Here is a 15,011-nt window from a genome sequence, read left to right as displayed (position 1 = left end):
TAGATTAGGTTGGAGGAGGAGCGTGCGTAGCTGTGTTGGCCTCAGGCGGCTTGGTGCTGGAGTGAGTTATTAGTAGTAGTAGTAGTAGTAATATTGATTTTTGGTTCAATGTGTTAATCGAATTCCTGAGATAAAGCTAATTCATCGGATTAATCGCTAACCTGAATGGAACAGTGGCCAATAGTCCTCCCTCCACCTTATCACATGTCGATTGTGCTGTACCCATGTTTCTTTTTTTTTGATTTGGCAAAAATATAAAACAGTCCATAACTATCTATTATTCCGAACGAAAAGGAAAAAAATTACATTTCTCTGCTTTGTATTCTATTCCTCGCACACAGTTGAAGAATAAAATTAAAAGATATTCTTAGGCAAGCTGGATTGTTACATATAATCAGAAAACAAAACAAGGCTGTTCCTTTTAAAAGCAGGGATAGGGATGTCATGGAATCCAGGGATATGGTTCCCTTTAAATCCTCGACTCCCTCACTGCTTTTGACGACCTACATGCGCATATTGTGTTTTGAATCAGTTCAACTTCTCCCGCAACATTTTCTGGATATTTTACCTTAATGCCTTCAGCCTTTTGGATACCCAGGATTAAACATGGCCCCCATCCCTATAAATGCCCTAAATATAAGTAATGGGTAACTTGTATAGCCTACCTGCTTTGCCCCTGGGACAATTGCTGGAAGCGTTATCCTCGACAATATAGTCATTTGACCTTTTGATTATTTTGAGTGAGCCCCCTTGGAAGTTCCTACGACAACTCCTCCAATACGCAGTGGTCCGATGAAAAAGTGAAGAAATAAATAATGTATTGAGCCAAAGAGGTCTTTACTCAGGCATCACAATTGTGCTACCGATGATAGGCATTACATCTTAATTGCCCTTTCAGCAAAGTTAATTGGAATTTATTTACTGTTTTTTGTTTCTTTGCATTACACCTTTGCTCAGGAATCGAAAAACAAGCGATAGTAAAAAACAAGCAATTTTTTGTTGATTTTCGTGGGTCATCTTCCTTGCTTGATTGACTTCTTCCAGGAAACCTGATCCTCATATAAGTACTTTTTATATTTTGGAGTGAGCGCAAAAAGTTATTCTTAAGGTTGTCCTGGAAGCAATATGTCTTATGGAAAGCTAAAAATAGGGATGATGGTTTTAAAAGAAAAAGCTGGATGAAGTTATTCTTTTAGTCGTTCAATTAAAATCGCGACAGTAAGGAGCTGTTCTTATCTGTCAGACTTGCCAATTAGGAAGTCACAGCTTTTTGGGTTTCCAAGTCAATTTATACAAGTTGCTATTTGCCTCCTCCCTAAGGAAATGGCTCACCACTGTAAGACTCTTAATCAGGAGATTTTTTTTTGGGGGGGGGGACTGGTCAAAGCAACAAGAAAGCTGTAGGATCATTATCCCCACCCCTCGACGTTAATCTTGTCGCTAAAAATTTTTCTTTGTTTTTAATTGCTTAAATTTCACACAGTAGAACAAATCAGGATGATTTCAAGATTTTTTATTCTTTTTAATGGCTTGAAACTTATCAGAAGAAGTAGTAAAAGTCATCCGGTTTTCAAACAGTTCGTGGTAACGAACTGTTTCATCAAGTTTAGTCTTACCCATCAAAAGTTCCGAACCAGAGAAAATATGCTTTGTTTTAGAAAATAGGGGAAACAACCCCTAAAAGTCGTGGAATCTTAACAAAAATCACACTATCAGATTCAACGTATCAGAGAACCCTACTGTAAAAGTTCCAAGTTTCTATCTACAAAATGTGGAATTCTGTATTTTTTTGCCATAAGACAGATCGCTGATGCGTGTTTATTTGTATGTTTGTTATTATTTTTTTTTTCATGGGTGTTCTTATCGACCCAATAGTCGTAGAATGTCGTGAGAGGGCTCACTCTAACGGAAATTAAAAGTTCTTGCGCCTTTTTAAGTGACCAATAAAATTGGAGGGTACCTAGGCCCCCTCCCACACTCATTTTCCCCCAAGGTCACTGGATCAAAATTTTGAGATAGCCATTCTGTTCAACTAATTCGAAAACCTAATCACTTTGTCTTTGGGGACGACTTGATCCCCCACAGTCCCTGGGGGAAAGGCTTCAATTTATAAACCTTGATCATTGTTTACATATAGTAAGAGTTATGAAGTGTACAGACGTTTACAGGAGGACTTTTTTGCGCTGGGGTGGGTGTGGGTCGGGGGTTCCATGGGAGGATCTTTCCATGGAGATATTTATCAAGAGGGAAGAGAATGAAGAGGGCGGACGATTTTCTAGCATTATTCAAAAAAAAAAATCTGAGAAAAAAAATAATTTTTTTTTTCAACTGCCAGTAATGAACAGCACTAAAACTTAAAACGAACACAAAATATTACGTATATAAGTTGGTTTGTCTCCTCCACAATACTTTGCTCCTTATGCTAAAGCATTTTTAGTAATTTCAACTATTTATTCCACAGCCTTTGTGATTCAGGGGTTATTCTTAAAGATTTGGGAGAGAATTCAAGTTTTAGTGTAAAGAGCGAGGTATTGACGAGGGTGCCAATCCCCTCATACACGTAATAAAAATACGCAAATATAGAAGTTCGTTACGTAAGTTAATTCGTAAGGTATGTATGTTTATTGCTAATAAAAACGTTTAAAAAAATAAAATCTACTTGTATTTTTAAGACACCAAAAATTGGAGGGCAACTAGGCCTCGTCCCCCACTCTTTTTCTTAACTCGCCCGATCAAAATTACGAGAAAAACATTTGGCCAAAAAATTAATATGCAAATTTTGTTTTATTTATTCATGTGCAGTGAGCCAAAATCAAAACATGCCAATTCAGAAACGTCCAGAAATTAAATAAAAAAAACAAGTTTTTTAAGTGCAAATAAGGAGCGACATTAAAACCTAAAACGAACAGAAATTATTCCGTATATAAAAGGGGCTGTCCCCTCCTCAACGCCTTGCTCTTTACGCTAAAGTTATTTATTGTTTTAAAAAGTAGAATTGTGACAAAGGGTCAAACTTTAGCGCAAAGAGTGGGGCGTTGGGGAGGGGACAACCCCTTTCATATACGGAATAATTTCAGTTCATTTTAAGTTTTAATGTCACCCCTTACTTGCAGCTAAAAAAAAACTTGTTTTTTTTTATTGAATAAAAACAAGGGAGGATATGTTGCTCCAAAGAAATAATATTTCCGGCTTACGAAAACATAATCGGCGTACACCAATGAACACAAAACGCACTCTTTGCCATGGTATTATAGGAAAGTAATATCATAAAGAGCTACCTTCGTTCAAGTATGCCGCTAGAAGTTTTTTTTTTCTGAGGTAGATTCCCAGAATAAGGGGTGTGATGGTAATAAGTTGGAAAATGCACTTTAAGTACTTTAATGGTTTGTAATATCTTCATTAAAATGGAAGTGATTTTGTTTCCAAATATCCAATGACAGGAGGGGGGGATGTCAAATACAAAACAGTTTAGGCCTTACAGTGAATTTTGTTATTGTCTTCTGTTTTCCATTATGCCGCATAATGCGGCATACAGTATGCCGCATTATGAAAATTATGTGTCAGGAAAGGAAAAATAAAGGTGTAGGAAAAAATAAAGGTGTCAGGAAATACAGAAAAGCTATAAGGAAGAAAAGGGAATACAGGAAAGACTATAAAAAGAAAAGCAATTTTTTAAACTGCCTCAAAATTTGCAGCTTCGCCAAGATTTATTTTAAAAAACACAGTTTTGGACAAGCAAATTTCAATAATTGAACAAAATAAGAAGTGGAAAATAAAATTCAAAAGAAGTAGATTTAACCTTGAGAATGTATCATGCTATCGGGTTCATAATGGTTTTACTTCTGACCGACCTCCACGTCTTCATCATGCTTTGGTCCATATGTAGATTCTACATCCTAAATAGTAAATTCTACGATTCTACATCCAATGCCACCGCTGTAAACAACTTGGCCTAGATCATAAACCCTTAGCTTTAATTAGATTTCACTGTAAAAAAAGATAAAAAAGCTCTTGACCTTCAGGATTTGTTCCTATTTTTTTCTTTTCTTTCATTAGTCAGTGCTCTCTCTTTGTATTCTTTCGTCCTTTTGTTACAAATTAGCTATAATTCGATAAAAAAAATATATCTACTGAATACCTGAAGGTAATCATTTTGTAATTCGACTTTTAGTTTTCATTTTGGAATTACCTGATTATGGATTGTTTTACATACCTCATTTTTTATATATGTGTAGTTTTAACAGGTTAGATTATTTTTACAATGTTAGAATATTTACCTTTAATCACTACAAAACTTAATACATTCTTGATATGGACTAATACAAAACCCCTCTTAACTAGCCAAACATAAATTTAATAAAATTCAGGTCTTACCTTGTCATATACGTCGCTGGAACTCAATTCCAGTCATGTGTCACTGTATATCAATTACCTACAGATCGTTTCCTGCATGGGAGAAGGGAATGCTTCCAGTATATGTGAAGAAAAATAGTCCACAGGCCTCTACCCTGGGCAATAGCATCTAGGGATTAATCAATAGTTTTTGCAGTTTTTCTATCTTCCACCAGACATTTTTTCTGTAGTGATAGAAGCTTTAATTTTTATACATTTATACCGTTTTGCTTTTCATATATTAATCTTTAAATGTGTGTTTTAAGTTTTAAATGCTGAATAGGTTAGGTTTACAAGTATTCTAAAAGAAAAAAAAAGAAAACTTTTTTTCAAACAAAAATCCAATAGGAGATAACATTTTGAGTTTTTTTTCGCTTTTATTAATTTTGTAAAGTTGGCGACAGTGAGTAAAGCGATTCATTTTATGACTTCTTGGGTCATTGTCAATTTTTACTTAGAGGCGTAATTTCCTATGGGGCAGGGGGAAAACTGTCCTTCCCAGACCTTGGTTCGTCCCCCACCCAGACCCCAATTTCCCCCCCCCCATCTGAAATTTAGTTTCTTCAAAAATCTTGTCAAAACTAAGATAAGCCTATATAATTGAAGCATTTACAGGAACGGATCAGTTTTCTTTAGTTTATATTTACCTTTATAGTACTATAAAGCCCCTTTATAATACTTCTATGCTACTATATAATGCCGTTATGGTACCAAATGGCTCATTTTTTTTAGTTCTTACACTCATTTTCACTTGATTTTAAAAAATTGGCTCCAACTTTGTTTCCCCTTCCAGGATTTTGACAAAATTACGCCACTAATCCCTTATGATTCAGGCACCTCAAGGGGGCTACACAGGTACAGACAAATGTATTAAATTTTGTCAGTGATGCCAGTAAGAACGTATTTCTCAAAAAGAGGGGAGGGAGGAAGGTTAAACAAAAGTTTCGGGTCATTCACTTACAGTTCAGTGTTAAACCAAGATTTTTTTTTTAAACTTAAGTTTTTTTTAATACCTGTCTGAAATAAGGAAGGAATGAAGGGACTTTAATGTCCTTTATCATTTTTTGGCATCTGTTGTGAAAAGAAAAAAAATGGTTTCAGACAACATTATAAGCCCAGCAGGAAGTAGAAAATGATAGTATTTTTTTTCATTTTTTCAAATAGGTAAACATACCCTTAAAAGTTAAAATTATATTCTTCTCAGCACACACCTCCCTATAACTTTGAACAAAAGCGTCACCAGAGTCAGCGAAAATATTTTTCGTTTAAAGTAGGAACAAAAAGATATGCTGGATGCTTTTTGGAAAAATCATTCATGGATAGCCTTAGGCATAAAATGTGGTGACGTGCCAAACGGGATTCTTTACGATCGAAGTGGTTCGATGCCGTTCAGTTCTTGCGTCATGAAAATGGGGTTTAGGTATGCTCTTTGTATTGGTGGAAACCACATCCTTAGAATAATTCTAACAAAATACCCTGCAAAGCGACATGAAGAAGGCTGATTATGCTGTGATTTTATGGGTGTACAGAAAATATGGCTTGTGTCTTATCGGCAAAAATTGACAAGAGCGAACATTAGTAGAGAGCGAAGTCACCTTATAAGACTGTCTAGCACAAAACTAAGGCAAATACTGGTTGAAAAGGCAGATTATATATAAATTGACCTTGCTTTTATTGCAATGTCTAACTCAGCAAATTGGCATTAGTGATTTTGTCTCGAATTCTCGGTTGCAATTCTGTAGATTTCAATAGAATAAAAATTGTATGATAAAGTTATTGGTTTATGACATAATAAAAAGTCAGAATCACAGCTATTTAAATCACAGCACACACAGTACATATAGCACTCACAATCACATTACATGCTCAAATATTAACTACAAAACACCTAACTCCATAGACGATGGCCCATTTCAATCTCTTCCAACCTTCAACACCTTTAGATTATTGTTGCCTTACAATCCTTTGGGATTTTGTAGAAGTGGCCAAGTAAAAAACGTTAAACAGTGTGAAACTGAGAGATGGTTTGCACTAAATATTGTGATTCAAAACTGTTTGGTTTTTTTTATTGCCGGAGATCGTCCTTTTCGTCCATTCATCTAAAACCAAACACTATCAGGACGTCCACGAACGGAATGGAAAAAGGTCACAAGATAAGATTTAAAGGAAATTAGAACTTCTATGGAGAGCGTAAGGAAAAAAGCTTTAAATAGACTTGGACGGAGGAGAGATGCGCGCAGCTGTGTTAGCCACAGGTGGCTTCCTGCTACAATGAGTTGTTAAGAGGAGGAAGGCTGGCTCAACATTTGTCGTAGCAACAACAAGTAAATACAATAACGGGCAAAAAGATTTGCCCGTTTGGATTCCGATTCTGGTATTTTCTTAAGGAGTAGTGTGATTGGCTCAGAAAATACACCACAAAAATAAACCAATGCAAGCAAAGCACACATTTGACACAAAAGCGTAGGATAGTTATCTCTCTTTTTACTCTTTGCTTTAACAAAACGGAACGGAAGAGGGATGTTTTGAAGTGTACCAGTCTCAGAGGGCTTAAAAGTTCAACCAGAGTTTGCAACTAATGAAAATTAGGTGGTAGGAATGTATTTTTAAAATCGATGGGGTTAATTTTGCTATTCCAATTCGATTTTATGAATGGAAATACCAGAAAAGGCGATTTTTCAATGTATACATTAATAACAAGGTATTTTCGAATTAGAGAACGGTAAACGCCCACCCCTCCCAATTGACCCTACTGAATGCAACGAGTTTGTTGCAATAGCTAATTGCTAATTGAGATGAAGACCTATGCAGGAATTCCAATAATTTAAGTTTGAAACGTTCTAGACCTAGTTTAGCTTTTCTCTTTAGAGTTGTAACTATTGTCATTGTAATCGAAAATTCCTCTTATCTTTGAGTTTTTAATTTCAGGTGGATGTAACTCAAGATTAACATCAAATGAGAACGATGATCTATTAAACACAGCTAGGCTCACCAAGGTTTGTTTTTATCACAATATTTTTATTTATCTCTTGTTAATTGAGACAATTTTACCCAGGACTATTAAGAGTGAAGGCAGGGGCACAGGGATAAAATTATTCACAGCTCACCCACCACTTCTTTTTAATTTTACAAAACACAGCAGAATAAAGTGCCTTGTAGATCGTTACGGAGCTACCAAAATTTCGCGTTTGCTGGAGAATCTGCTGACCAATATTGGCGCTGATGAGTGTTTCCGTCTTGGTGCGCAACATGGTCTCATCCGGTTTTTTCATTGAGTCGTTTTCAGCTGTTGTTTGTTTTATTTTCTTTATTTCTTTTTCTTTCATACTCCACTATCTTAAACTTGTACAGTGGGTTACAAATAAATTATTATTATTAGTATAAAACTCACCTGCAGCTATGGATTGTCAAGTACCAATTGCTGAAATAAGCGATATTTTGACCAATCCTTTCCCGTGTCGTCAGCCTTCTTTACATTTAAGTTTTATTAAACCTTGAATTAAGCTTTATTGTTATTATTGTTTTTTTTTAATTAATTGTAATTAATTGTGTTATCTTTTTATTTTTAATTAATTTTAATTTCTGTTTTATCTTATAATCAGCTGGCCTCAGAAAGAATTTAAATTCAAACAAACGCAGCGAAGATGCAGCAAAGGACCAGTCAAACAATTCCTTAATTCAAGTATTGGTGTCTGATAGTCCATAGCAACAGGTGGTATCTTGGTTTGCAGACTTATCTTCCTGTTCTTCCAAGCTTCTTTCAACTGTGAAAAAAAAAACACCCAAGACCTTGGATATTCTACTTTTAATATCTTCGCCGTACCTACCGTTTTTACTAATAATTAAAAAAAAAAAAAAAAAAAAAAAAACAAATAAGGAGCAACATTAATACTTGTGTTTCAGGAATTGTTATTATAGAATTGGGGAAAAAAAAGTAAAGCTTGAGCTTGAAGAATGAGCTATTAAAGAGGTGGCAACCCCTATCATATACATGCTAATTTCAGTTTGTTTTAAGCTTTAGTGTTGCTCCTTACTTTCAGTTGAAAAACCTTTTTTAAATAACATTTACTGAATTATGCCAGGAAATCAAGCTCTCCCTCCACTGAAAGATCCATATTTTAGACATATTTTAGAAAAGCAGCCTAATTTTATGGTTACAATAGTTATTTTTTTTATCTTACATAATTCGATACTAAGTGTGCTTTTGACGAATTTAAAATATACTATATAATATAATGGCTATTGCATGTCTAAATGTTTGGCATTCTGGCTTTTGAGCTTCAAATATTGTTATAATATCCCATTAATAAACAAATTCTTGTAGTATGAACCTTTAAAGCCAAAAATATTAAATTATTCAGTGTACTTGGATCAAACTCATACCCAACAATTTTCAGTTTAGCATTTTTATTACCTTTTTTGTACTATTTGAATCATATTTTTAATTCACAACTCTATATTTAGCAGATTTCTCTTGCTTCATTTGCATTCGAAACGTGGACTTAGCATACCCCTGGGTTAAGTGTCGGGTGGGAACGAGTCCGCAAGTTATGATACGAAGTCTAGAATATGAAGGTTTGTGCGGTCCAATCATCATACTTTATTTCAAAGTTTTTTTTGTATGCATGCGAAAACGTATAAAATACTTTTTAATTTCTTCATTTCTATCCAAAATATTTTTTTTCCTTTTTCACTTCAACTTTGTTCTCCATTACTGGCTATGCGCTAAGAATAGCTGTGTGTGAAAAATTAAACAAAACTAGAATATACTCGTGGAAACGCTATTACAGGGCGCATGAAGGTTCCCAAAGAGAAAAGAGAAGCATTTCAAGATGATAAGGAGCATCTTTGATATACTTGTGCTACCCAAGCTCAAAATATTTCTATATTTAGCCCATATGCTAGATATCTACTTCTGTCTTGATATGAATTCTTTGAAAAAATTTAAAGCTTATGAATAGATTTTTTTTTTATTTCCAGGACAATCAGAAGGAAGTGGAACCAAATGAGAAAGGGGGATTGAAGAAAAAGGACCGACGCCAAGTTTTGTTTTCCCTTGGTAATTTCATACCCGAGTTCATTACACCAATCAAGTTCTTTGAGTTTAACAAAAATCAGTTTTCGGATGATGACTTTCAAATATATAACAATTATGTCCTTCAAGGAAATGAATTATCAGATTATGGTATACTAGAGGATAACATCCTGCAAAATTTTAATCCTTCATTCTATTCCTTTGAAAGTAATGTGAATTTTCTTGATATAAATAATCCTACACTCGAAAATGATCAATTTGAAGTTCCATTTTTCTTTCCCGATTTTTCAAATTTGAATGCAAATGGGAACATAGATTTCTCAAATTTGGATGCAAATAAATTCAGAGAAAACGACGAATCTAGTTTCGTTAAATTTACAACCTTAATCCATTTCAATGAAAATCCAGTTACACAAACTAGGGCAAATTTCGAAAACGAAGATTTTACCAGTTATACCCCATTCAGGGTTGATTCTTTTCACTTCAACACAATACTGAGTGACAACAATGCTCACTTTCAATTTGGTAGTAACCATATATCGGACATTCCAAACTCTGAGACACAAACTAGTAAAACTCCAGTATTACCACATGTAACAGCTAGTGGAGTAATAGAAGAATTGCCGCTTGACGAAATAAGCGACATCTTAAAAGATAAGCCAACACATTTTGGTTTTGGTAACCATGAGGCGAAAATTGCACATACTGGAGCTAAGACAAAACAGAACACTGCATCTAAAAATGCTGCTCCAGTTGGACAAATTCAAGAGCAAATTCAAAGCAAACCTTTTAATATAGATGGTGTTGAGGCATTCGAGGTATACCCAACCGGAAAAGCTATCACTCAAATCGATGTTTCGACCCTGTTTGGAACTAACAATCTGCAATAGTCTTGTGGAAGTCCATACTTAGTGAGATGTTTTCGGAAAATAGTTTGTTTTTAAAAACACTAATGTTTGTGTGCTCTCAATAAGAAGGTGTCTCTTCATTTTCACAATTATGAAGGAGAGCAAAAGAATTTGTTATTTGGTTTTAAAGGTGCAGATTAGGGAACTATTTGAAAGAAAACCTAAAATAATAAAAAAACTATTTTAAAGAATCATAAATAATACTTGATCTTAACCTAAAAGTGCTTAGCTTCCCTTGACCCTCCCCCTCTGATTGATAAATATGCAGCCTACTGTATATACCCCAACTATATACAATAAATTTTTGATTTTCCACCAGCTGAGACTAATTTTTTTTAATTGATATTACGTCACATATTTTCATCAGCTGATTTCCCTATTAAAACAAAGTTTCGCCAGTAGTGCCACTTCGTGTCATTCTTTTATCAACTCAATTTTTTTTTATCCGACTGGCTGGGACCAATAGGAGGGCAATAGCCCCTTACCTCTTTTTCACTCACACTGCCTACCTAATCCTAAAAGCCATGATATTTCATCATAAATCAAGTCAAATAAAAGGAAAATTTGTCTTCTTGACCAAAATCCTTTGTGTTAAAAAGGTCATATTTAGTTGATGAAACCCCTTTTGAATGGTGTGATGGAATTCCTTAATTGTACAAGTTAAAACTAACTAAAAGCAATTCCAAATAAAATTAATCTCAACGTCAAAAATATCAATTAATTTTGTTACACAGATAAACCAGTATACAAATTAACCATTTAACCGTATTAGTGAACCAATAAGCTTAAAGAAATTAACAAGCTTAATATTATTAGCCAGGCTAACGAGGTCAATTAAACAATTAATGAGTTCAGCCAATCAAGATGTTGCCCAAAGGTCGCATCTCACTAATTTGATGCTTCAAAGATACACACAAAACGCATAGAGTAATGTTTGTTTAATATCACTTCGATCTACATATACAGCTTCCCTCATCTACACCGACTTCCTGATCCTGCAAATGACAATACGATATCAGGAGCCATACTAAATCGAATGTAGTTTTTCTTAGTTCCTTAACCATTATATCATTCCCTCCATCATATTCAGTTGAAGAAGCACTTTCGGACTGGTGAAGTTTAGCTCCTTACATCATTAGACTGATATTTTTTTAAGTAATGTCTGTTAAAACTAACTCCACCATAAAAAATATAAGATAATCTTAGTATTAATAAAATTAATATGTTTCAGTAAATTATTAATTTTGATATTTTTAAAGTAAATCAGTAAATCTAGTTAATCAACTAAGAAGTTGATCTTAATTGAAAGTAACGAGCGGGCTTGTAGATTTTTAGCCTCACCTGAAAAATTGTTATAAAAATCATTTTGTTTCCTGCTTCAATAAGTAGAGAGGCAAGCTTGTTTCAGAAAAATGTACCATAAGCTTACCCAACTAACATTTACGCATTATTTGCCAAAATAAAGCCTCTCTGTTGCCATTTGCAGTCTTAAATTCTTAAATATGTTTTTAAAATTCATTCTCAATAATAAGTAAACATTTTGCGAAATTATAAAAGCTTTTTTTCAGCCTTCTGTATAATACGGACCTTAGATTTAGTTTCAAAGGTATAATCCCGTTGTTTCTTAAGTCTTATGTTAATGTTTTATGTTAAGTTTTATAAATAAATTGAAATCTAATTTACGATAAAAACAGTAGTTCTGAGGTTGTATCAGCATGGATAAGAAGAAAGAATGAACATCCTCTAAAGCCCTTGGCGGCACATAGAGCGTTGAGACAGGGTACTGAGGTAGGTAGCAAGCCAAAAGTCCATCTAAGCTGCAGTGGAAATTGATGCCCCGGGATCCGTGTTGCCAAACAGTCCACTGTGCTTTAATAGATGTATTCAACACGACGAAGTAAAATTTTACTTCTTTCTAGACGAACAAAAAAAAAAAACGGTCTCAGGTAGAAATATTATGTTTTTATTATGAGATTTTAACGCTCCGATCGGTAGTTTGTGGAGTCTTTGATGGTGTCTTAGGGAACAAAGTTTGGAATGCAGCTAAGAATACTGGTGAGAATGCTTTATGTTTAATAAAGGAGGAGGGGTTTGTGCAAAAAATTATGAGTTATATCTGATAGATCATATGAAAATGAGAGTAAAGTGAGCATTAAAAATGAACTAGGAGGTGTGAAGTAGAGGCCATGGATAAAATTGCCGAAAGTCTGGAAGACACAGCTTGACAGCATAATAGTAAAATGTTGTATTGGTGTGTTAATAAATTGAAAGAAAATAGTCGATCTGGCCTTGCCGCCATTAAAGATAGAAGCGGGGCCACAAGTATTAATAAGGAGAGAGTTAAACAGAGATGGGTAGAATATGTTGAGAATATACTTTACCATGATAAAGTTACAGGAAAAAATAAAGAAGAGGATGATAAAGTTTTCGACACTTTGGATGTGAAGAAAGATTTATTTTGTGAGGCAGAATTAGTGACAGTACTAAAAGGATTAACAAATAATAAGGCCCTAGGTTCTTATTATCACACAGGAATGTGTGGTAAATTAGTTTCATAAATATGGTGGTTATGAGGTTAGAAATAAGCTACTGAAGATTGTGAATCGGATTTTCGAAAGAGGGAAGTACCAAGCAATTTCAGAAAAATAAAATAAACAAATTTAAATGAATTTCTTAAATTGGTGATAATGAGGTTAGAGACAAGTTAGTGAAGATTATGATTATAAATTTTGAAAAAGGTGAACTACCTAGCAATTTTAAAACTTTAATTAAACCCCTCTAAGAAAAGGCAGTAGTGTGAGTGTGGTAATTACAGAGGCTTTAGTCTGGTTTCTTAGGTAGCAAATTACTTAGTATGATGATTCATTTTAGACTTAGAGATACTTTAGATTAAGTTTTAAGAGAAGAACAGTCTGGTTTAGGGAAGAGTAGAGGATGTATTGACCAAATTTTCACTCATAGATTAATAATTGAGAAGCGCCTGAGTCATCAAACACCTTTCCTCAGTCTTACAGATTATGACGAAGTGTTTAATTCAGCTGATAGAAGAGCTTTAGAAAAGTTGTTTAGAAAAGTTACAAAAGACAAATACATGGAAGGGATTAGTGCTATATACGAGAAAAACGTTGCTGCAGTTAAGGTCAGACAAGATATTAGTAGCTGGTTTCGCATTAAATCAGGAGTTAAGCAGGGTTGTGTTCTATATTCATTTATATGGATTATTTTGATGGACTTTGTCTTAAGGAGCACAGAAAAGGCAATGGGAGATCATGGAACCAAATGAACAAGTAACGACGCTCCTGGACATTTATAATATTGATGATTTAAGTATCTAATATGAAAGTTATTCTTCCCATCAAGTTTCAGCCCAATCTCTCCACTCGGTTTTCCAAGATTTCCCGTTTCCAAGATTTCTGTTTTCGCCCTCCAACTTTCTATGTCCCCGGATGCGATTCAAATTGAGAATGGAGAATCTGAGACATAATATTCTTCTTTAGATCAAGTTTCCTTAAGATCCGATCACCCATTCGTAAGATACCTTGATACTCAATTTTGACGTTTTCCAATAATTTCAGTTTCCCTTTTCAACTCCCTTCAATGTCACCAAATCTGGTCGAGATTTAAAAAGAGAGTTTTAAAGCACAAGATACTTCTAAATACCAAATTTCATTAAGATCTGATCACCCGTTCGTAAGTTACAGATACCTCATTTTTTCTGATTTTTCCGAATTACTACCCCCCTAACTCCAACAAAGAGAGTGGATCCGTTCCGGTTATGCCAGTCACCTATCTTGGACTTGTGCTTTTTTTCCGCCAAGTTTCATCCTGATCTCTCCGCTTTAAGCGTTTTCCAAGATTTCCGGTCCCTCCCAAATGAAACTGGATCCGGTCGGGATTTAAAATAAGAGATCTGAGTTCTGAGGTCCTTCTAAATATGAACTTTCATTAAGATACGATCACTCTTTCGTAAGTAAAAAATACCTCATTTTTTTAATTTTTATAATTAACCTCCCCCCCAGGTCCCCCAAAGAGAGCAGATCCGTTCCGGTTATGTCAATCACGTATCTAGAACTTGTGCTTATCTTTCCCACCAAGTTTCATCTCGATCCCTCAACTCTAAGCATTTTCTGAGATTTTATGCCCCCCCGCCCCCCAATTCCCTCCAATGTCACCGGATCCAGTCGGGATTTAAAATAAGAGCTCTAAGATACGATATTCTTCCAAACCTCAAATTTCATTAAGATGCAATCACTCCTTCGTAAGTTAAAAATACCTCATTTTTTCTAATTTTCAGAATTAACCCCCCCTCCAAACTCCCCCAAACAGAGCAGATCCGTTTTGGTTATGTCAATCACGTACCTAGGACTCCTTCATATTTTCCCCACCAAGTTTCATCCTGAACCCTCTATTCTAAGCACTTTCCAAGATTTTAGGTTCCCCCCAACTCTCCCCAATGTCACCTGACCTGGTCGGAATTTAAAATAAGAGCTCTGAGACACGATATCTTTCCAAACATCAAATTGCATTAAGATCCCATCACACGTTCGTAAGTTAAAAATACTTCATTTTTTCTTTTTTTTCCGAATTAACCGAGCCACTCGTTACGAGACACTCGTAACATTTAGAGATACAGTTGACAGGATATTACGAGAATTTTACCAAGAGCAAAAAGCAGA

The 15,011-nt window shown here is 34.7% G+C and overlaps 2 protein-coding genes across 2 annotated transcripts in view; one reads left to right on the top strand and one right to left on the bottom strand.

The window, feature by feature from the left end:
* Positions 1–15,011, bottom strand: part of LOC136025791 (uncharacterized) — a 48,260-nt gene that overhangs the window by 2,241 nt on the left and 31,008 nt on the right. The gene's annotated exons all lie outside the window — the stretch shown is intronic.
* On the top strand, positions 4,190–12,008 carry LOC136026597 (uncharacterized). The gene is made up of 3 exons (XM_065703315.1): positions 4,190–4,244; positions 7,321–7,388; positions 9,373–12,008. Exons 1-3 carry the CDS (start codon positions 4,196–4,198, stop codon positions 10,315–10,317), a joined length of 1,062 nt encoding a protein of 353 aa, XP_065559387.1. The 5' UTR covers positions 4,190–4,195; the 3' UTR covers positions 10,318–12,008.

Source organism: Artemia franciscana, chromosome 4, assembly GCF_032884065.1.
Source record: "Artemia franciscana chromosome 4, ASM3288406v1, whole genome shotgun sequence".
In the NCBI taxonomy this organism is placed as follows: domain Eukaryota; kingdom Metazoa; phylum Arthropoda; class Branchiopoda; order Anostraca; family Artemiidae; genus Artemia; species Artemia franciscana.
This window is presented reverse-complemented; position numbering and strand designations above follow the sequence as displayed.

Bases quoted from the DNA above. Each gene is read 5' to 3' on its own strand.
- LOC136026597 (XM_065703315.1), top strand. From the start codon at position 4,196: ATGGATTGTTTTACATACCTCATTTTTTATATATGTGTAGTTTTAACA. The intron at 4,245-7,320 runs GTTAGATTATTT...TTTTAATTTCAG, and splicing joins TATATGTGTAGTTTTAACAG to GTGGATGTAACTCAAGATTA. The intron at 7,389-9,372 runs GTTTGTTTTTAT...TTTTATTTCCAG, and splicing joins ACACAGCTAGGCTCACCAAG to GACAATCAGAAGGAAGTGGA.